This window comes from Triturus cristatus, chromosome 4_1 (assembly GCF_964204655.1).
Source record: "Triturus cristatus chromosome 4_1, aTriCri1.1, whole genome shotgun sequence".
NCBI classification, from domain to species: domain Eukaryota; kingdom Metazoa; phylum Chordata; class Amphibia; order Caudata; family Salamandridae; genus Triturus; species Triturus cristatus.
The window spans coordinates 1,087,300,524-1,087,324,007 of NC_140585.1; the positions used below are offsets into that span (position 1 = coordinate 1,087,300,524).

Sequence of the window (23,484 nt, forward strand, 5' to 3'; positions counted from 1 at the left end):
ACAAAGTTATTTTTAGGGGTGCTGCAGTACTTCCGGCACACCTACTTCCATCCCATCACCCCTGTTCAGAGGGCTAAACAAATGCTATGACCCCGGTGATGCAGTTACACTGAAAGAAAATGCAAAATCTTGAAGAATACCAAATTCTTCTATACGCAGCACTTCTGATTTTAAGATTTTCAAATCTGAATAATACAAATATGAGGCTCTTTTAAAGTTTGATATGCTGAAATTTAAAGCACCACTGTTAGACGGGGGTGTTTTTCTCAGACATAAAGAAAATATAAAATAGATTCTGAGTTTCAGAAGAGAGCTTTGAAACTTAGCTGACATAAACAGGGTAAACTAGGTGCACGTGTTATTAGAAGAACGTGTGTATCTAAGGACTGTGTTCTACTGAATGCAATGCTTTAGCAAATCTATTTTATTTAGGGATGCAGAGGGGGACAGTATTAATAACATCGTGTTCCTCAGTTGCCATGAACGGCAAACTGACTTGTTGGTATATACCAGTTTGAATGCATTTGATGAATATTGTTATTTGTCTATACCGAAGAATTACGTGTATTTTCTAGATTATTTGGATCAATTTTATATAAATACTTATGTGTGTTAAATCATTAGTATAGTTATATCATATCTATCTCATGCCTTTATAATCTCAAAGTGCTGGAATTTAGCATTTTCTTTGCCATATATTTCAGTGTAAACCCTTTTTCCTAACTCGGTCCCCATTTTCCACAGCCCTCCCAGTAGGTCTGAGAGTAAATTTAAAATAAATGTAAGCAGCTTTTAAAGTAGCTCGTTGGGTTTCTAAAAACATATTTTCACGATGAAACTAATAGCAACCTTTTTATAAATTAGGTCACAGGTCATATTTGAAAAAAAAATTAAATTGTCCTTTAAGAGTGAGAACATGTTACATCCAGTGAAGCAGTGTCCACTATAGGTAATCAGTGGCTGGATCCAGGGCAGCTTTTCAGGACAAACCACAACAGATGGATTTACACAGACTTAATCTAAAAGGAACTCATCTATATGATCTGTAGTAATGCTAAAATCTCCTGCGCTCACGTCGCCTGCCTGGACATGGGATTGTTTCACCATTTATACCTTACAATGATAAGTGATTAATAAAAGGACTTACCCAGGTCAGTGCTAGGACCAGCAAGAATCTGCCTGAATTTGTCTAATCGAGATGACTCTCGCTCAGGGAAGGCAGCAGGAACAGAAGAATTGTCTTCAGCAATTTCAGCGACTAAGGCCATGGTTGGCTGATAAGGAACAGACTGCCGTCTCTGTGCCGAAGCACTCCCTCCTACACCATCTGCAGACAAAGAGAAAAAACTTAGAAATCATTATAAACTTTACCTTCCATCCTTCTAGCCCCTACCCAGAGTAGAAAATATTAATGCCGTAACATTTTGCCCTTCATGAGAAGGCAGTCAAGAGAGCAGTTGCCTGGCTGACATGCTGCGCTCACACGTAACTTTGTTTCTTTGTAAGTAAAGCATGTCTTTTTCAAAGCCACTTTGTGAAAATCCGAACTATAGACCTCGAGGGCTTCTCAGGAAAGTAGAACAAAAGTAAGACTTTGGCTACTGACTTCCGTAAAAAAGTTAGAAATATATTTAGCGAGTGTAAGAAACTGGGTTTTCAGTTGCAAAGGAGTAACTGGTCCACAATTTTACTAGGAAGCAAGTACCCCACTGTAGCACTTGACTATCTCAGGGTAGAGAAGAAGAGCAGTCCAAGGCCTACTCATGGAAGGTGGTGTGGGCTAGCAATCCCAATTCCCTAGCATGCAACTACACTTAAATTAATATAAAAAGGAAAAGTACATTTATTACACACCCACTAATAAATTTGAGACATTAATTTACAAATATATACATCAGATAGAGGGAAATACTTTTCGTGATACTCTCATATCACATCTTACCCCTGGTGGGCCCTGAACCCCTTAATCACAGTGCCACCCACATATCCCAGATGCAACATCACAATACAAGTGGGTTTCTTTTTAAAAACAAAAAACGCAGACTGACTGGCTTTGTCAAGAGGTCACCACATTATTCAGAAGTTATACTTTGGCAATATAAACTATTGGGATTATTAGAAACACCACCAGTGTGGAAAAGCGTTCATTATAAGTAGTAAACATTGCATGGTTAAGTGAGAAAACTGTCAATAAATTATTACAATGCAAAACAACAATAATCCCTTGTGCCAGAGTCTTTCTTTTCTGTCTATAGACCATATATTGTAGTCATAGGATCAACCACTAGGAGTGCCCACACTCCAGGGCTTGAAAGAACAAGCTTCAAATCTGAGACTGCTTAACATAAAGGTAATCCCTCCTGCAGGTCATTGATCCTCTGCACTTGGGGGCTGGGGGAGCTACTGCACTCCCTGAAGCCCCCACAACACTTTAATAACTTGACAGTGGAGGCCTTGCTCCTCCTTGGCTCCTCCTCAGAAAGGAATAAGACACAAGGAAGCTCTCGCAGTGCATGATGGGGTGCTCTATGTTAGATAAAATGAATATTAAATGAGAGGGTTGTAATTCTCTGTTTTCTTTTTAGGCAGCATGCGGTTTTCTTCTGTTTTTCATGGTGCCGTTTGCCCAAGCCCAATCGGACACCCCGGTCTTGAGCCTTTGTTGAAGGCTGTGTGGGATTCTAAGAACTACTCAGTATGACAATCTTGGTTTTTAATGTCCAGGACAATGTAGGGCTGCAGAGAGCACTGCAGAGTATGCCCAAAGTAAAAAATAAAGCAAGGCTCACCAAAATAGGGTCTCCTGTTTCCTTGTAGTTTGAGAGCTGGTTACTTAGTTTAAATATTATTCTTTCATTCAAACTCAGAAATGATTGCCTCAGACCACTCCAAGAGTATTGGTGATAAAGGGCACTTCCATTTGCACAGAATGCACAATTTAGTCAGGACGAGGGATGTGGCAAGCCACTTTTTGCTATGGGAGTTTATGCCCTTTACTTCTTCAGTGTCACGGAGTAGGGCTGGTTCGATGGACAGTTAGATGTCACAAGCAGTAAGGTGACTGGAGCATCCACCAGCCTAATTCTCAGTAAGATATGATTGAGGTTCTCCCACCAAGTTGTCCACAGTGCCAACAGTTCTTGCGAGGAGACAGTCCTGCCTTCTTGAATTTGAAAGGTGTCCAATACCATTGGGGAAGAACCTTAAAGTATCCAAATCTCAGCCTCACTTCTCTTAGTCCTCTATCAACAATTGTAACCAGCCAACTTCGGAGTAGTTTCTCTGGGTGATGGTGGAGCATTTATGTTAAAGTAAAGATCCTGTGGCTTTTTGAGTAAAGATCTTCAATAATCAAGCTGTACAGACCAGAGATCAGTTTGTTATAATTTCCCCGTTGTGTCAGATAGTCATGGATGGGGGAGAGTTTTAATCTGGATATCACATGTGTTGGACTTGGCCCTTTTTCCAGGGCTATCCCCAAACATTTTGCTTTCTCCGCCTATTTTTTCCTAACCTGTGTTTGTTGGTTTCAGGAGTCTGGGCACTTTACCACTGCTAATCAGTGCTAAAGTGCATATGCTCTCTGTGTAAATTGTTATTAGGATTGGTTCTCCCTGATTAGCATTTTTGATTTACTGGTCAGTCCCTAGTAAAGTGCACTGAGTGTGCCGGGGCTGGTAAATCAAATAATACTAGTGGGTCTGCAGCACTGATTGTGCCACCCACATGAGTAGTTCTGAAACGGTAACTCAAACCTGCCACTGCCGTGTCTGTGCGCAGTTGTTAACTGGCATGTCGACTTGGCAAGTGCACCCACTTGCCAGGCCCTAACCTTCCCTTTTCTTGCATATCAGACAGTCATCCCTAAGGTAGGCCCAAGGTATCCCTGTGGGCAGGGAGCGGTGTATGTGAAAGGTAGGACATGCCCTGGTGTGCGTGGCATGTCCTGACAGTGAAATACTGCCAATTTCGTTTTTCACTATTGTAAAGCTATCTGTCCTCATAGGAAAGCATGGGAGTTAATTTATAATATCTTCTAAAATAACTTACCATTGGGACCAGATAGGAAAATAAAGTTCAGTATGCCTGAACTCAGAATCTAAAGATGCATCTTTTAGGAAAGGTGATTTGTACATTCTGTGTTTAAAAATACCACTTATAGAAAGTAGGTGTTTTCTTGCTTAGCCATCCTGAGTGCTTCTGCTAGGATGCACATTGACTGTCTGGCTTTGGAGGGGCTGGGGATGTGCAGTGGCACCAGAGAGTCTGGATGAGTCAGCGCTAGGCTGAATAGGCCTGACCTGCATTTGGAGTGGTGGGAGGAGTAGCACCTGCACCTGAATAGAGCTGTGCCTGCCTTCTACAATGATGGATCGGCCCCCCTGTGGTGTGTCTGGAGCCAAGGCTCACACTGACAATGGAGGCTGTTGCGCACTTGCAAAGTGCCCCCCAGAACTTGTTTTGACTGGGCACAGGGCTTCTCTGCACAAAGAGAACAAATACATTTTGGGGTATAAGTATTAGACCTAAAACCCCTGAACTTTAGATCATTCCAGGAATTCAAGAGGAACCTTTGCCAAGGAGAAGAACTGGAGAGACTGAGGAGAAGTATTGCCCTTGCAGTGTGTCTGGGGTTGGCCTGCAGTTGCTGTTTCTGCCAAGGAAAGGTGAATGACTTTGCTGTGAGCTGTGTCCCCTGCTTGAAGGAGATCTCCAAGGGCCTGAAGTGTGCTGGCCTCCTGTTCTGAAGTCTCAGGGACACAAAAGACTTCCTTCAATCTGCTGGTGCTGCTGGACTCTGCCATCTGTGAGTCCTTTCCTTGCCTGAGGTGCCTCCTTCCAGTTACAGGACCTCGGAGGTTGGTTTTGCAGCTAATCTCTGCAAGAACCAGCATGAAGCATGGCGAAGCCGTGCAAAGTCTCTCAGAACCGGCGGCGGACGACGCGAAGCCTCGCTGAGTCTTGCCGGGTGACGCAAAGTCTCAACGCGCAGACCCCAGCACCAACGCTGGACGGCGCAAAGCCTCAAAGAGCGACGCATCATCTCCGGTGTGTCACGCATGGTACCTGTGCACCAAGTTTTCCATGCATCACTAGCAGACCAGAACCGTCGTGGATTCGGACGCTTCACTTCCCCATACAGTCTGGATTTGATGCATCACTTCTCCTGTGTGCAGCAGAACTGTCTCCTCGCCTTCCCAAGGACTCAGGAACTGACGCATCGCTGCCTATCAGAAGGGGAGTGAGATGAAGCTCAGTAAGCATATAGGGCTTAGACATTTTCAAATCTTCAGTTATTTTATACTTCTTTACACCCTTCTTAGAATGAAGGGGAAACTAAAGCAGGGCATGGCTAACGCAGCCATCATGGCGGATGTACTCTAGACGAGATCAGCTTATCCGCAAGTTCTTCTGTCAGGAGCCCGCCATCCACGGGAGCAAGACTTCCCAGTTGTTTCCCATTTGTCCTGCCTCCATGCTGTGCAAAATCGCTGTGAGGAAAGGTGTGAACTCGAAGCAGTGGGTGTTCGATGCAGCCTGAAGGTGTGCCCGCAACCACCACGCTGCAGATACTGGCTGACGATGGCGATTTGCAGTACAAGAGACAGTGAGCCCCTGTTTCGATCATCGAGGTGCCGGACCTATGGTGACTTGGGACGGGGTCCACCTTTCTGCTACGTTGGACCGACCAGGGAGTGTGGCACGACATGCTGTGCGATACAATATGCACGGGGACCTGAGGGCCCTCCCTTCGGCCCAGCTGCCTAGAATCGCTCAGGCGAGGTCGCATGGGTAAGGTGCTGCCGAAGTCGGGCTATGGCGTGGATGCATCATGCTGTCCATGCAGTCCTCTAAACTGCTCGAACCTGCGGGATTCTGTGATACCGTGGGCAGAGTCTCCAGCTGACTCACTGACACTACCCATCCCTGACAGCAATGGCAAGTTATCGAGATATGGCACAGCTGGACTGGCTGCAGCAGCTACGCTGATTTGCCATGGAGCTTGTAGGGACTGCTCTCGGGGAGGAACAGACTGGGTATTGCTGATTGCATGGTGGTAGGGTGTCGGTCCCCCTGGGCCTCTACATGTGCTAGCTATTTGGTGACCTTGTGGTCTCAGAGCCTGCCTGTCCACGGTGTGCTCCACCACTAACTACTCCTGGCAACTACTGGGGTCGTCCCCTTGTCCGGCCATAGACACTTACTCAGTGGACCTCTTCTGTTGCCCTCAATTGTAGCTAGGACTGACTTTGTTCACCTGACCTGCTGTAGTACCTGTAACAGGGCTGCTTGTGCTGCTGCGCTCAGGACCCCAATCGGCACAAGCAGGCTGGCGCTCTCCTCTCTGTGTGTGCTGACCACTGCTGGCGCTGGACTGGTGGGACTGCGCAGTACACCTCCGGAGCTGATCATTACACAGTATACATCATCTGGTAGGATATACCCTGGATCCAGTTCCCACACGTTAAGTCTGCCATTCCATACCTGGATCCCTGGGGCTGCTTGTGCTGCCATACCCCTCTCCTCACTTGGTGTTGGCAAGCGGGCCACAGGCGAAGACACAAAGCTGTGCCAAACTAACCTATCTTATCACGATGGGGCATACGCACACGGGCACACAGGATATGTCCGCAAAGTCCTCCCTTGAACATGACAGGATGCTGAATGACACGGGCTCTGCAGGTGGGTCCGCTCCCCCGCTATCAATCAGCGATAAATTGGATGCTGTTATCGTAGCGGTGGACAAACATGGTACTATGCTGTAAACAATGCGAGTCTCTTTAAAGAGTATGATCGATGTAGTGACAACAAACCTGACACTCTCACATGCGGATCACCTCAAACTTGTAGATAAGGTACATACTGTCGAACAGACCATTGCAGAACTACAGCCAAGGACCTGCAAACTTGATTATTCAATGCACCTGATGGCAGAACATGTGGAAGTCCTCAAATGGCGCATAGAAGTTGCAGAAGGCTGCTCACGCCACACCAATATACGCGTGGTGGGCTTGCCGGATGGAGCAGAGCGATCGGATGCCATCACATACATGGAGTGCTGGCTACGTCAGCTCCTACCTCACAACACTTTTTCACAATTCTTCTTGGTGGAGCGCGCTCGCTGAGTTCCAGTGTGCAGACCACCGCTGAGCTTTCGCCCAGACCATTCCTTTTCTGCCTACTACACTACAAAACACAGAGATGCAATTTTGTGTGAGATGCAGAAACTACAGGTGATTTCAGTGGGCAATGCGAGGAAAATGTTTTTTCCGAACTACACCATAATGGTGCTAAAATAATGCAAACCTTTCTTGCGGTCAAACGCCAGCTCTGTGAACTTGATGTTTGGTATGCCCTTCTCTTCCTGGCACGACTGAGAGTGGTGACAGAGGGAAAAACACTCTTCAATTCCACTGAAGATGTGTGGGATTGGTTGGAGATGGCAGGTCACTTAACGGTTGATCGCGTGATGCTGTAACTTGCTGGGGCTCTTGGCGGAGCGGTTGTGCGCCGGCATGGCAGATGCTCTCCTCCATTGCATTGTACACCTGATTTGGAACATGTCATAAAGGAGAGACGTCAGGCCACAGAACAAGCTGCGGCGTTGAGTGAAACTGGAAGGGTTTTGGAGCAGGACAAATCAGTAAGTGAGGATGGTTCTTCCACTGCATGGGCCTCTAGAACAGACTCATCAACGTTACCCAAAGACATGCTGCAGACATCTGACAACATCATCTGAAGCATATGATACCTGGCTGTAGCTGACTGACATTGTTGTTATGTCTACTGTAATGCGTATTGGTGTACCCTCACATGTAATGTATGATTCATCTGTTCTCTTTTTCTCGTAAGAGCGTGGCACGGGTGGCAGTGCTCCCCTTCCGCTGTGGGGGCATGGGGTTAATGGAGCGGATTGGTTATCATGCCTGTGGTTGGGAACCGTTATACTTGAGCCCACTTTAGTACCGGGCAACCACAGAGGCTGTCACAAACACGGGCTCCTGCATGTACCGCCTTAATTATACTGACGACCGCTTCATTGGCTGCCTAGCTTTTCCCACATCAGTTTCCCGACTGGTCAACCATTGTAGAGTTTGGGATTTTTCACTGTTTCGGCAGAAGCATGCTGTATCTCTGCTATATTGGTATTACCTGCGACTCTTCTTGGCCTGGACCTCCACTGCTGGTCCCTCATATGCCCATTATATACCGACTCACACCAGCTACCACCCACACCACGCCCAGTCAATGGACGACACTCCCAGTCACAAATGGCCCATTTTAATATACTTACCTAGTATGTGAGGGGTATGCATACACCATTGTACCTTTACTAAGTCTACTCCTACCTGAAACATCTAGCTACTGCAGGAAAGACATCATATAGACTCCAAAAGCATCAAACTGCACTGTTGCTGGTAAAGAGAGGTGTTTGCCCCAAACTATTTCACATATGCTAGGGGGGTGAGTCAAGCCTGGGACCCCATTTGTAGTGTAAGACATGATCATAGACCCCGTAGGATGGATATGTGCTGGTGTAGGGCTGCTTAGATGGCCGCTCCATCCTGCTGGGCTCAATATATGCTCTGAACATGGAGTAGGCCCCCTTCATCCCTGTGCTCTCACATACAATCTCAAGATGGAGCACCACGCCGTGACATCTGGGAGGTAACTTTAACAGCGTTCTGGATACCGCCCTTGATCGCTCCTTTCCCCCACTGCTATGCAGGACTGCAACCTCTAATGCACAAATGCTGACAGATTGGCTTCAGCGTTGGGGATTGGTCGATCTATGGCTGTTCTGGAGTCCTTCTATTCTGAGCCTCATAATTTATATGATTGCATCGACAGATTGGTCGGTGCCTTATCGCTTCTTCTCTCTGTCATGGAGGTGGATTACTTGGGTCGCACCCACTTCGATCACAACCTCTACAGAAGTGGGCTTATGGATCAACTTCCCATCCCTACCTGGTGCTTCCAACCTGCGTTGTTGGAAGATCCTCCATTTAGAGCCTTGTTGGGGACCGCGATTGTGGATTACTTTGAGAACCATCTTGGCACTGTTTCCTCTAAATTGATAGAGTGGGATGCCTTCAAGGGGGCACTACAGGGACTCTGCAGATATTTCAGGGTTGGAACATACCCTTCTGGACTTGGAAACTCGGATGGTCGGTGATCCCACCGCTGATGGGAACTTGCGGAAGCGTGGGTTTACATGGCAAGTTGTTGGAAAGACGACGCTGCCTAACTTATTCTGCTCACTCGGCATGCACACACGCCACCTCTGACAGAGCTGGATGGCTTTTGGTCTGGCTCATTCATCAAGACCAACCTCAATGGCCCATTTGTATTTCAATCACATACAGAAGCAAATTCGGACACCTACACCCCCTTTTTTGCCCACTTTTTTGCCACCATCACACTACCTCGCATCTCCCTGGACCAGCGGATGGAGCTAGATAACTCCATCACACTGAAGGAAATCAAGGATGCCATTATCGTGTTGGCTTCTGGCAAGTCCCTAGGACCAGATGGTCTGCCAGCGGAGTTATATAAAGCCTATGCGAACCAATAGGCTCCGCACTTATTAACACTGTATGAAGAGGCCCTCTCCACTGGCGGCCTTACTGCCTCCCAGAGAGAGGCAACGTTCCTCTGCTTACCTAAGCCCAACAAAGACCCCGTGTTTGTTGGCTCCTACAGACCACTGGCCCTTCTCAACACCGACTATAAAAGACTAGCGAAGATACTTGCGGATTGACTGGCACCCTTGGATCCGTCCTTGGTTCACACTGACCAAAACCGTTTTGTCCACACTTGCAGCACCTCCTTGAATCTGCATCGATTCTTTAAGGTCATGACTTATGGTCACCCATGAATGGCCTTGTGCTGGATGCTTGGTACTGTACTTTAAAAAGGCCTTTGACTCATTGGAATTATTATATCCTGACCCCCTGATTAGGGTTAAGATGGGCCCCCTGTTTTCAATTGTCATTTCTATACACAGGGGACAAGGCAGGGCTGATTGCTCTTGCCCCTGTTGTTTTCACTGGCGATAGAGCAATTAGCACTTGCCATACGTTACTGGGGTACACAGTGTGGCATCCATCTGGGCAACGGGACACATGTGATATGATTATATTCCGACGATATGCTACTTTACATACAAGACATGCATCACATTCATAGCATGATCGCTTACACTCTGACACATTTTGCAAACATTTCTTGGCTACTAGTAAATTGGCCCAAATGTTGCCTGTTCCCCTTCTTTCCTGATGTTCCCAATCCATGTGCTATTATTCATATGGGACGCATCTCAACTGGCAGCAACACACATTCTGATATCTAGGGGTGCTGGTTTACCACACCATAACTGATTTATTTGAAGGCAATGTCACTAGATCGGTAACATTTCTGCATACACAGATGGCCTACTGGTGCACGTTGCCACGGACGGTGGTGGGGAGGAGAGCGTGGCGTTGCTAAAAATGGTGGTCTTGCCCCACCTACTGTATTTCTTTACTAACATGCCTTTCTACATCCCTCGTGCATTCTTCCGTGCGTTTGACAAATCCGCAAGTCCTTCTGGAATAGGTTGAGGTGTAGGGTGGCATTGGCAAAGCTTCACTCGCCCATGGAGTAGGGGGGATTAGCCACCCTGCATACTTCCTCGCTGCCCAAGTTCAATGAATAGCTAAGTGTCTGGCAGGGTTTCATCCTTCTTGGGCATTAATAGGTTCAGTCATACTTATTTCCTGTTGGAGCCAGACTGGGAGGAAGAAAGGGCCCTGCATACACATCAAGTCAAAATTTACAGTCCTACCATGCTACTCAGAGGCGTGGCAAAGTCTACAGTCAAATCAATGGGGAATCAGCCCCACGCAGATAACTCACTCCTTCCATATCAACTACAAATTTCTAGTAGGAGGCCACTATTCCTAAAAGTTAAAACCTTATCCATGAAGCAAAAGAGTGGAAGGGGCATCTGTTTCGATGCCCAACGGATCATGTATCTCTCTACTGACATTTCTAGAGTAATCTTGCCTTACAGTCATCTATCTGATTCTTTTAATTTTTCCTTTTTTATGTGGATACATTTGTACTGTTGATGTTTGTTTCTTCTGACATTCGTACTATAATAGATGCAACAGAGACTTTCAGTTCCAATATTAGCAAGCATCAATTCATCCGGCCTTGGTAAGATGGTCCGGTGGTTAGTTTGAGGTTTTTCTTTTTTTTTAAACAAACATATGCCACAAAAATAAAAAGCAAAAAGAAAACAAGCTGAAGGCTAAACTTGGCTGCCATATCCTTGCAATATTTTTTTTTAATTAACCATTTCGTATAATTTTAACAGAACATTCCGGGTGCTTCCTAGAAGTCAGGTGTGCTTTGAAGAGAAACCCTTTAAATTATAATACAGATCACAGGAAAATTTGATTCTTATTGGTAACAACAAAAACGTAGTATTGGCTTTGCCTTACTGTAACCTAACCACATACATTAAACACACAGAGATGACTCAAAAAAAGATATACAATGGAAAGAAGGGAGTTAATGACCTGGTTGTTTGAATGATCAAACGTCCACTCAGCAGCCAATACCTCCGGTGCCTCGAGACCCTCACGGGTGAAATGCGACACTTTACAAATGCGTGATTAATTGATTTAAAGAAGAAAACACTGCCAAAGTTAAGTACTGGCCCACCAGTTCTAAAGAATTAGTCCACAAGCCCTTTTTAGGTGAATGCATATGTAAGTAGTCAAAATGCTGACCTTCAAAGTGCAAGAGATTCAATGGATGAAGTGTGGTGGCCCACTGCCCTTGCTGAATACTGAGGTGGGCAGAAGCAAACTGAGAAGGACCAACTAACCAGACCAACAGATTATTAGTGCTGACCCAAAGGCCTCTGTAGGTATATATGTACGTATTTTTTATTTATGTTTTTTTATCTCGAGGACAGGCATGAAGATAAAGGAGTATCAAAAAATATGGGTCCCAACTAAAATACGGCCCCTTCAACTGTTCCATGGATCCTTTCATGTAAATAAGTTTAATAATTCACAAAATTCTTTGTCAGAAGACTCGGGACAAATCCAAACTGTATCCTGACAAAGCACGTCTGCGCAAAGGCAAGTTCAAAAGTGGTTTAGTCTTATTCAGTCACTTTGAAGCACAGACTGAGACAACCTAATTTCCTATTGTGTCCCTAAGCTTAGATGCAAGGAAGTTCACAAGCAGTATCTGTGCGAGAATGTCCAGTTCTCCTTGCAAAACAGCTGTGAATAGAGGCAATATTCATATATGATGTTCTCCTGTTACAAACACTACATTTGACTCAGTCTAAAGTTTCTCAACATAATGTCAAGCAGTATACCATCAGCGCTGACACTGCATGTTTAAGATCTTATCACTAGATGGATGTTAGCAGGATGGCCCTTTCCTCTTCTTCCTAACATTGGAAATAGCTTCAATTCCTTTTAGGGAGCCCAAGCTTTAAAAACCAATCAGAAAGGAGGACCCATTATAAACCGTCCAGGTAGTTGGATGCCCCTTTTTCTTAATCAGCAGGGACAAGACCCGTCCACGTGTGCAGTTTTATCAATTAGAAATTTAATTTGGGTCTCTCGGGTTAAAAGCATAACTAATTAATTGCAGCATTAGTCCATTTACGTAATTTCAGTTTAAGCACCACACACAATGAGACTGTGTTAATATTATACCTTAAATTATGTTTACACACCTGGATGCACTTCATCAATGAATACAACAATGTAGATTGCTCCATAAATAAAAACAGTGTTGAAATAATTATAGCAAATATTACATACTGCCACCACTTTTCTTATATGTGAGCACACTGTTATACTTAATGCGAGTTACAGGAATAGTGGGCATGCATCTGAATATATCTTAAAGGAAAAGTTGGAAAGTATTGACAATTCTTGAACACCATACTGATGGGAACAGGTAAGTGACATTTTTAAAAAGAAACATGACCCAATAAAAGAGCAGCTTCTATTTCAATCTCTCAGTTTCACTTTGCAACATACCAGTGGAGGGAGGAAGCTGGCTCTCACTTGCTGATTTGACCAACTTGCTGCTCCCCATTGAAGGCAGTTCTAAAAACTGTGCTTTTTCATCAGCCAGTTTCTCCTCCAGTACTTTATGTTGATCATGTAACTTGCTGTGGTTTCTGATAACCTTGTCTGCAGTTTCCATCACTACCGGCGTATTGAGGCTTTCAGTTGCCATCGCTAGAAGTTGATCATCATCGTCTTCCCCGGCATCCCAAGCATCGCTTGTGTAGCTTTCAAATTCTTGAAATGTTGTCACTTTCTTTATCTTTACTGGGGTTGTTGGTGGCTTAGCATTGGCTTTAATTAGACTGAAACAAATTAAAGTCATTATAAGCACTTTTAAATACAAAATTAAATTTACAAAATGTTTTCCAAACTAGCACAATCTGGAAGAAGGACAGCAGCACAAAAATGAGCAATACACTGGACCTTTCAAGATGGGAGTGTACACTAGCAAGCATTTTGGATTATCCCTCGAAAATATTGATGTTAGTACTAATGGCGACCATTGTTTCTAGTGTAGAGACAGCTATAGCTCATTCACCAGACTAATGTAATCCCGATAAAACAGCACATCCTAACAGGGGCGGCTCCTCCATTAGGGCGGAGGAGTGTCGCCCCATTGCTTTCTCGCAGTACGAGAAGCAGAAACATAAAATGGTATTTTAAATACCATTTTATATTTCTGCTTTTCTCTCTGTGAGAAAGCAGAATGGTATGCCTGCTTTGGGGCGGGTTGGTGGGCAGGTCTGGGAGGAGTGGCTTGCCCAATGCTGTGGGCCCTGACTGTTTGGTCGGCCCTATGGGGCCGACCAAACCAGTCATGCACACTCTGCATTTTGTCTAGGTAGGCTGCATGCAGCCTACATAGGGAAAATGGTATCCCTACATGTGCCCAGCTGGGCGCCATCCGCACCAATTGCAGCGTTGTGATTGGCTTAGGGGAGGGGAGGGAGGATGCCTGCTTCTTGTTCCTGCCGGAGGCTGGAGAGCTGGAAAGCAGCAGGAGAACGCAGGCACGGGACACAGGCAGGAGCGGAGGCGGCGCCGGACCTGGTAAAGTAAGTTTTATTTTTTCAATCTCCCCCAGCCCCCCAGTGTACCTCCACGCGAATCCCCCACCCGTGAGTCTCGAATGCATCCTAATAGTAATGTAAGGGGCTTGGGGTCAGCCTCCTTTACCTGTTCAATTCTTAGAGTGTCAATGAAATTTTGGTCAGCCACCAGAGAAGCATACATTCCAAGTAAGAATGGGTCAGCCACCAGGGAAGCATACATTCAAAATAAGAATGGGTCAGCCACCAGGGAAGCAGACATTCAAAGTAAGTATGGGTCAGCCACCAGGGAAGCATACATTCAAAGTAAGAATGGGTCAGCCACCAGGGAAGCATACATTCAAAGTAAGAATGGGTCAGCCACCAGATATGCATACAATCCAAGTAAGAATGGGTCAGCCACCAGAGAAGCATACATTCACAGTAAGAATGGGTCAGCCACCAGGTAAGCAGACATTCCAAGTAAGAATGGGTCAGCCACCAGGGATGCATACATTCAATGTAAGGATGGGTCAGTGTAGTATCCTGCTCATGTTATTGTTCTGCCAATTTCACCACCTGCTCTGCGAGTGTGAATGTGCTGTGTTCTGGATGGAATGTTGGAGTGATGATGCCTATTGGAATGTTGGGTGACTGAGGTGAAGTGTGACAGTTGAGAATGGGCTTCACAGGAACATATCTACATGCAACTATCTTCAATAAAACTTCATGAACTACATCCTACTTGTGTGAACTTTCATTACTATATTATTTTGGCGACGAGTTGGTGACTACCTACGTGCTACAAACGGATTTCAGGGACCTGATGACAAAAAGAGGGCCTGAAGATGAAGCTATCTACAGAGCCTACAGATGCTGCCTACACAAAATACAAGCGGTGGTATCCACAGGAAAGGAAAACTGAAAAGAAGATACAAGGGAGTTATTCACAGAACAACGAGGGCGTATACAAGAAAGAAAGAAGTTCCTCACAGAAAATCAAAGAAGACAAGATACGTGTAAAGATGAAGCACCACGCCTCTCAGCCCATCAGTGTCATCACCATCTGACAGCCCCGCCCAGGCGTCCTGTGCTTATCTAGATCACTTACTTGGGACTTTCAATTTTACAAACAATCATTCTGTCATCAAGCTTACCAACCTACTGCTTGTAAATTCGGTTGTCCCTGTGGACATCCGAAAAATTCACGGAGCTTGGGAAATCATTCCAGACATCAAGGATGGGAAGTATGGTCTATTCCCACTATCTTTCACAGTGACACTGCGCTTTTGAATTCTGTCTACTACAGAGTGTTTATTGCTGGCTGAAACCTACCACTACAGTGTTTCGGTGTTTGGAGCCACGTACCTGCAGAGTGTCAAGATGTGTCTTTGGAGGTCAGTGACCTTTTCTGCTGTATCAACTTGTGTCAGTAAAGGTACATCAGCCCATCCGGGCTAGAAACATTCTTTTGCAAAGTATTTGGCCTCCAACTGACTGTGATGGTGTTAAAAAATTGAGAAGTTGTCCAGCTGAGACATATTTCAAGATGGACAAGCGTCTGTGTTTCCTCTAGATAAGGTCTTGCTCGACATGTTGGCTGTCTTGGTTCGTGTCTGTCACAGTGGGCGATGTGGTAAATGACCTGTTTCCTGACAAATCAACAAAGTTTGTGGTGTTTGTTTTATGCCTACGTTTGTGTTTGCATTGACTGAGCGGGACATTACTGTTGGGTCAGATTTTGTCAATGTTTATTTCCCTCATTTGGGACATTGGTTTCTGTTGGACCGGTTAACCGCTGCTGTGCGGTTTCCTCTGAATGACACTTAACGGTTTCAGCACGCGATGACATACCTTTGTTCTTGTTGCGCGAAGCCGCTGTGTCATCCACTTCATTACCGGGAATCTTCCTGAGCTGCTGAAGGAAGCTTTGCAACCTCTACAGGCCGAGAGCCACCCGGCACAGCGTCCCATACATGCCACCATGTTTATTTTATCTTCTAGTGTCAATCTACTGAGTTCTCCTGCTTTCTGGGCTAAGGATTGCCTTCTTCACAGGATTTTCCTTCTATATCGCGTCAAGAGACTGCACTGAAAATTTCAACTAAACAAGAGCTTCTTTGTAGTCGTTTGAGAAGCAGCACAGTAATCTATGTGTGTGCACCAGTATGTAAATCCCGGCACACTGTACCAGTGTGCTGTTTAATTTAAGATTCTCTCTGCGAGGTTTCACTTAATTTGTTCATCTTGTACCACCCCTCTAAAGATTACATTTGTTTTATAGGAATGGATCCCTGCCATTTTTTTTAACAGAGAACTAACGACTTTATTTGTGGACATATCCATAACAAGAAATCTTGTGTGATTTTTTCTTGTTTCTCTCCAGTTTTGCCAAAACATTGTTGTACATCTAAAGTTTGATGTATTATCCTACATTTACTTCTATTCTGTGTGATGCCATCCTTTAAGCAGTTTTACAAACATGGGTGTCATTTTCAAAAGCGGACTTAGATTATGGTAACACACACACCTCAACCGTAAAAGGGGCAACAGGGATCTCACTGGGTTTTTGCCCCATTTGCCTTCCTTACATTTGACACTATGGGTTACAGTCCCATTTTCTTACTTTACATTTGCCTCTTATGGGGTTTTCGCCCATTTACCCTGCATCTAGTTGTGTTACCCTCACACAGGGTACATGCTTATGGGTTTTAGTCCCATTTACATTAGCTAACCATGGGTTACAGTCCCATGTTCACTAATTTTCTTCCACCCTCTAGTCTTAGGGTAGGATATGGGTTTTAGTCCCATTTACATTAGGTCACCACCCTCTTGTCAGGGGTAGGTCATGGGTTTTAGTCTCCTCTTCTAATACTCTGTTACCCTCACACAGGGTTTGTCTTATTTGGTTCTGTCCCATTTACATTAACTTACGCCCTCATGCCAGGGGTAGGACATGGGTGTCAGTCCCATTTACATTAGCTTTCATCCTTATGTTGGGGGTAGGCTATGGGGTTTAGTTTCATCTTCACGTACCATTCTTACTCTGTTACCCTCACACAGGGTTTGCCTTATTGGGTTCATTTCCACCGTCTAAACTATATATCCCCATTTGGGGTACTGTTTATGTTCAGTCTACACTAAGACTTTGCTGTTAGTTATACCTTACGTTATGCTTATATTATTAAATTGTCAATGTGAAATTGGGGGAGGATGAGTTATACTCATTGTATTTTCTTCTCATCTTCTCGGTTTTCTCTCCTGTCCGGTTCTCCTCGTGATGTTACATATTCTTTTCATCCTTGGTATCTGGACTATTTTGGTTGTTAGTCTTCCTTGTCCACAGCCTTTCCCTCATTGTAGTTTAATTCTATTTCTTCCATGTTTAGGAGGAGATCCGTCCTTCACTTCTCGGTGTGTCTGGGTCTAAAGCGGGTGTTCAGTTTGTGTCGTGCTATGTCTCTCTTCCTTGCATGCCTGTCTGGCCAGTGGGTGAGTTTGGGGGGTAGTCATTTATGTGTCTATGCCTTTCTGCTTCTTGTTGTTTCCTCCGCCTTATCACTGTTTTCTTCTCTTTTGCAATTCCTTGTTGGAGAGGATGGGTTATTTCTATTTGTGTATATTTACACATTGCTTCCTCTTCGTTTTCTTCCACCTATCTCTTAGCTATTTCCTGTTTATTCAGTTCTACTACATTTATTCTGCTGCATTAGTGTTCCTCTCATTTATTCCTTACTTGGGTTCTTGTTATATCTTATTTACGGTATAGGACTTATGCTTCTGTTGTATAAGAAAGGGGGATATGTAGTATCCTACTCATGTTATTGTTCTGCCATTTTCACCACCTGCCAGTGTGAATGTGCTGTGTGCTGCATGGAATGTTGGAGTGATGATGTGTATTGGAATGTTGGGTGCCTGAGAGGTGAAGTGTGACAGTTGAGAATGGGCTGAGCAGCAGGCAGGCTGCTCCTGGTGGTGCTGCTTCACACGAACATATCTACATGTAACTATCCTCAATAAAACTTCATGAACTACATACTACCTGCGTGAACTTTCATTACTACAGTCAGCCACCAAAGAAGCAGACATTCAAAGAAAGAATTTGTCAGCCACCAGAGAAGCATACATTCAATTTCAATTTCAATAAGCTTTATTCGGTTAAAATGTGGCAACCATAAAAGCAGATGTACATATACAGATTCAATGACCAAATTCATTAAGAACAGCCAGCAATCAATTAGAGTTTCAAAATTTCATTAAAACATCGTACAATTACCAACAAATTAAACTTAAAATAGATGTCACAACATAAAAACTAATCTCAACTCTCTTTGTGTAAACAATAGACTCATAGCAGCATTTCATAAACAATTGTTTAAAATAGACAATTCTAAAGTTCAAGAACAAGTCACATGGAGGTAGAAAGTGCAAAGTGCTCTATTAGTATGCCAGTCCCGTGGTCATGGGGAGACTGGTCACAGTTCCAAATTCATTAAAAGCGGCAAAAAATTCAATTACAGTTCAAAATTACATTAAAACATCATACTTTTCCTAGCATTAATTGAACTTAAAATAAATGTCGCAGCATAAAAACAAATCTCAGGTTCTCTTAGCGTGAACAGTAGGCTCATAGCAGCATTAGTGGTTTTGGCGTTATATTTCTTGAACAGTGGTTTAAGATAGGCGATTCTAAAATTCAGGTACAGGTCACATAAAAGTAAAAAGTGCAAGGTGCTCTGCTTAGTATGCCCATCACATGGGCACGGGGAGGCTGGTCGCTGTTTCATTGTGGGGAACGCTACTAAATGGTGGACAAGGCCTAGCCTCATTCTTGTTAAAACATATCTGTGGGAGGTTCTCGTGACAAGTGTTAGATAGCTTTGAAAGCTATCGGTATCTATATGCAGATGGTAAAGCTGGTACGTGGTTTGCTTCCCTACTGTTCTCAGCCTGCATTCTTTCTTATGGTACAGGAAAGTATTCTTTATCTCCTGTTTACACAATCCTGTGACATCATTTGGGTTTTGCAGGATCATCAGATTGAATAAGTCTCTATAGGTGTTAACTAAATATTTAAGCCAGGGAATCTTAAAACAGTTATCCAATCGCAGGCAGTCATTAATAATAGATTTAGTGAATATGGTCTCCTCTTTTGACCATATTGATCTCCACAACAGTAGGGGTCTCAGTGCAATCAAGTCTGACAAATAATTGAGCCCCACTTCGCGATGGATTAGTTCAGAGGAAGCTGAGGCCGGCAGACGTACAATCTTTTAAAAAAAAGAGTTTTCCTCGGTTTGCAATTCTTGATTCGGGTGGGCCCCACACACCTGCCCCATATAATGCAACAGAGGTGCATCTAGCTTTATAAATATAGGCCATGTCTTTAATATGGCGATCCCCTAGTTCAGATGCAAACTTGAAGACCCCGTACACACTTTTGGTCATTTTGGCCCGGACATTAGACATTTCACGGTTCCATTTCCCGTCACAGGTAAAAGATAACCTTAGATAACAAAAATTATCTACATTTTGCACTTTATTGCCATCAATAAAAAAGGATTTCATATTCCTGGTTTTGAACCACAGACCATTGTGTATGTTTTGGCCTTGTTAATCAACAGCTTCCTCCTGCTAATAAAATCTGCAAACCCATCAATTAACCTCTGAAGGCCTACCGGTGTTCTGGATAGGAGCACAGCGTTGTCCACATAAAGCAGGACTGGAACATCCTGGCCCTCAGCTTGGGGGGAGTCTGCCTGTATCATTCTAAGTACTGCGTCTACTTCATTAATAAATAGGGTAAAAAGCAATGGTGCTAAGACGCAGCCTTGGCGGATACCACGTTTTACATTTAAATTTGGGTTGCATTCACCCATTTGGCCATACCGTACCTTAGTCGACAGTTTCTCGTACAGCCTGGCTAAAAAGTAAATGATGGGCTCCGGGGCACTGAGATTAAGTAAAACTGGCCATAGAATAGCGTGGTCCACTAAATAAAAAGCGCTGCTAAGATCAGCAAAACATAAAAAGAGCCGGCCCTGGTTAGCACATGTGTATTTTCCAATTAAAAGCTCTAAATTAATACACTGTTCTATCGTGCCCAGCCCCTTTCTAAAACCGTATAGGGCCTGTGACAATATACCATTATCCGCAACCTATGCTTCCAGTCTTACTAGTAAAACCCTACTCATGATCTTTACTGAAGAGTCAAGTAGGGAAATTGGCCGATAGTTCTTGGCCTCTGATTAATTACCCTTTTTATAAATGGGGATAATAACAGATTCACCCCAGGTAGTCGGAGATCCCTCTGTTACTGCAGCATTAAAAACTCTTGTAAGTATCGGGCCCCATAGTTCAGGGACAGTTTTATATACATCGATGGGTACACCATCCGGGCCTGGTGCTTTTCACCCTTTGCTGCTTCCGATACCTAACTCAACCTCATCATGGGTGATATTTAGAGGTATGACGGGCCATTTGATTAGGTTAGCAGGATCATTTGTAACTGCATAGCATGGGTTAAATATACTAGTGAAGTGTGCCACCCACTCCTCGCAGCTGACATGGCACAGAAGTTCTGGGAAGGATTCGTTTTTAAGGAATGTCGAGTTCACAGTTTCCCAGAACAACTTATTATTAGATGAGTCTGCCGCCAGCGCAAGATTATCCCATGCCTCCTGTTGGAGTTCCCTCTTACTGCGTTTTAAGTTAGACTTATATACTAATCTTAGTTCTTGTACTAACGCCTTATCCCTGGGTCTGCTGGAGAGTGCTAGTTTCAACTGGTTCAGTGAGTTGGTATTGGAATGATTAAACCAACCCGTGATCTGCGTATGTTTGCTGCGTGGTGGCGCAGTAAATATTTTAGAAATTGAATCATTGATTGTGCTAAAATTAGTCAGTATCTTGGCTGGTTCGACCTCAACTTCTAAACTGTGTTCAATCACTTTACCACATTCTAGGACAATATTTTTTAATATTTCACCTGAGTTAGTACCTTTCCATACATTCAAAGTAAGAATGGGTCAGCCCTCTGTAGCCATTGGCTCGGTTGGGAACGTGGGTGTTATCTTGGAGCAGCCCACATGACAGGCCTCTGGTGATTATGCCTGCGCACTGGAGTCTAGGATTTAATCTGACTGAAAAAGTGTATGAAGCCTCACCTTCAGAAGGCATTTCGTGCTCATACTTTGTAATGGCAAAGTTGGGAAGGAAGTTCTTGTGCAAACCTATTTCGAGAAGCAGCCATGTACAATTGCGTACAGTGTGCTTCATTGCAACACTTATTATCGGTAAGTGTGAAAGTGTTGTATTGGCAATCAGTTAATGATTGGCTTTTCTTTTTTTTCTTCTAGCAAGTCTGACGAATCCTTTTAATACAGACTTAAAAATTGCCCGGCGGGGTAGCTTTTATCCTGTAACAGTGCATTCTGTGTGCTTCCTTAATAACAACTGAACTCATAGGGACACTTTATGTTTTATATTCAAATACGTTGTAATATAAAAAAATTAAGCCACACGCAACATAATAACATTCAGTTTCTGTTTGCTATATGGCTACATTCCATACCTTCTTGTGCCATTTCAAAGCACTGTAAATGTATGGTAGGAAGCAACATGTTTTCCTTTTTTTTTTTTGCCACATATGCTTTTTAGTCTTCACTGCTTAATAAAAGCCACATTCATGATTGTCTTGTAGTATCTTTGATTTTGAAATAAACGGATAATCATCACATCAAATGCGTTCAAGTACTTATCTTTTGTTAGTTAAATCAAGGTTTTCTATAAATATGCGAACTTAGAATGAAGGCTGGGAGACACATTCATTACACTTAGAATGTGCAACAAACTCCTTAAAACACATTAATGGTTGTAAAAAACACAAGGAGACTGAACGTCAAGAAATCAGAAGCCTTTGGGGCAGAGTATATTAAGAAATATGGCCCCCTTCACTTCTCCTCAATGCAAGGCAGGCAGAGGATGAACACTGCCTTAATGAATTGTACGGACATTGCTGAGCAGGAAAGGTACCCTAGAGATGCTGCGCAGTAACTCTGTCACTCACAAATGACAACAATTATTGCCACTGCATCAAAGAGGGCTGATCCAGACACACCAATAGAGATGCGTCATGGAATTGCTGGGAGGTAAGGATTCTCTCTCCCTCTTTCATACATGCAACTGGCCCATTAGGAGTTATCCACGTTGCTGAAGAAACATAGTATGATAAAAAAAAATAAACCTTAATGTAATACCCAGCAAGTAGCTTTCTTCCACTTGTTTTTCTGATACCCTCATGTACTGTACTTTTGTTTGTAGGGGAGGGGGTGTGTTATGAAATGTGCTTTGTTTGAGGGGGAATTGTTTGTATGTTCCAATAATGGGCGACTTTGCCACCCTCTGTACTAATGAACACTGTTCTTCTGGAAATAGCAATCCAACTCTGAGATGAGGTGCCCCCGATGTCCTGTTTATATTGTGATTTTATCTGAAAAATAAAGATGATTTTGAGAAAAAATAAAACACCCTTCTATCCACAGTTGTGTGGGTATATCTGGCAATCACGATGGTGCTGCACTAAGCAGGTCTATGAGATACTCCTAGTTGATTTAGAACCCAAAGTTTCTGGGAAAACACTCAATTCTGAAATGACAGGAACTATGTAGAAATAGATGTTCTTGGAATTAGTTAACTCCTTAATAAATATTGTGAAAAAAACTCAGTGATGAATTGCTGAATGAGATCTTGGAAAAGAAAAGAAAATCACAATGACTCTGGCAGCACATAGGAAACCTCTCGAGTACTTAATTCAAAGGCTAGAGATTACCAAAAAAGCTATTTCTAAACCAGTAAGTAACCAACCTTAAGAAAACCCCTGAAGAGTTTACACACACGTGCATTCTCATATGTGGTGGACACATACTAAAAGCCAGAAACAGAACCAGTAGTTCCACAATAACCACAAAGAAACGAGATACTCAACTAATACAGACATAGATGTCACCATATAACTGGACAAACATCAGTAGCCATGAGGAACTATATGAACCACTCCCTACTAAAACCATTACAGAAGCACATCAGGTTCAATTTACTCAAGACATTCATAATCAAAGAGTAGGCAATTTTATAGGACAAAACCTTTTAGTCCCCACCACCCCTCATTTTTGAGGGCTGTTTAGTGAGACGAAGAGATGGTGGATGAGGTCAAGTGCGAGAAAAAGAAAAACACAATCAATACCAACCTGGCAGAAACAGTTCCCCAGGACCATGAGAAGCAGAGACGCAGGTTAATACAAGAACAGTAATCATCTCATATCAACAAATTAAAGGCCTTTACAAAGGACTTGGGCATGTGCTCA

The 23,484-nt window shown here is 43.7% G+C and overlaps 1 protein-coding gene across 1 annotated transcript in view; it reads right to left on the reverse strand.

Annotated features, from left to right (window-relative positions):
* TBC1D22A (TBC1 domain family member 22A) overlaps nt 1-23,484 on the reverse strand; it is a 1,683,159-nt gene that overhangs the window by 1,541,696 nt on the left and 117,979 nt on the right. Inside the window, exons 3-4 of the mRNA XM_085654063.1 lie at nt 13,059-13,393; nt 1,148-1,327 (exon numbers count right to left, since the gene is read on the reverse strand). Of these exons, the coding sequence (XP_085510189.1) occupies nt 1,148-1,327; nt 13,059-13,393 (515 nt within the window). The remainder of the gene's footprint in view (nt 1-1,147; nt 1,328-13,058; nt 13,394-23,484) is intronic.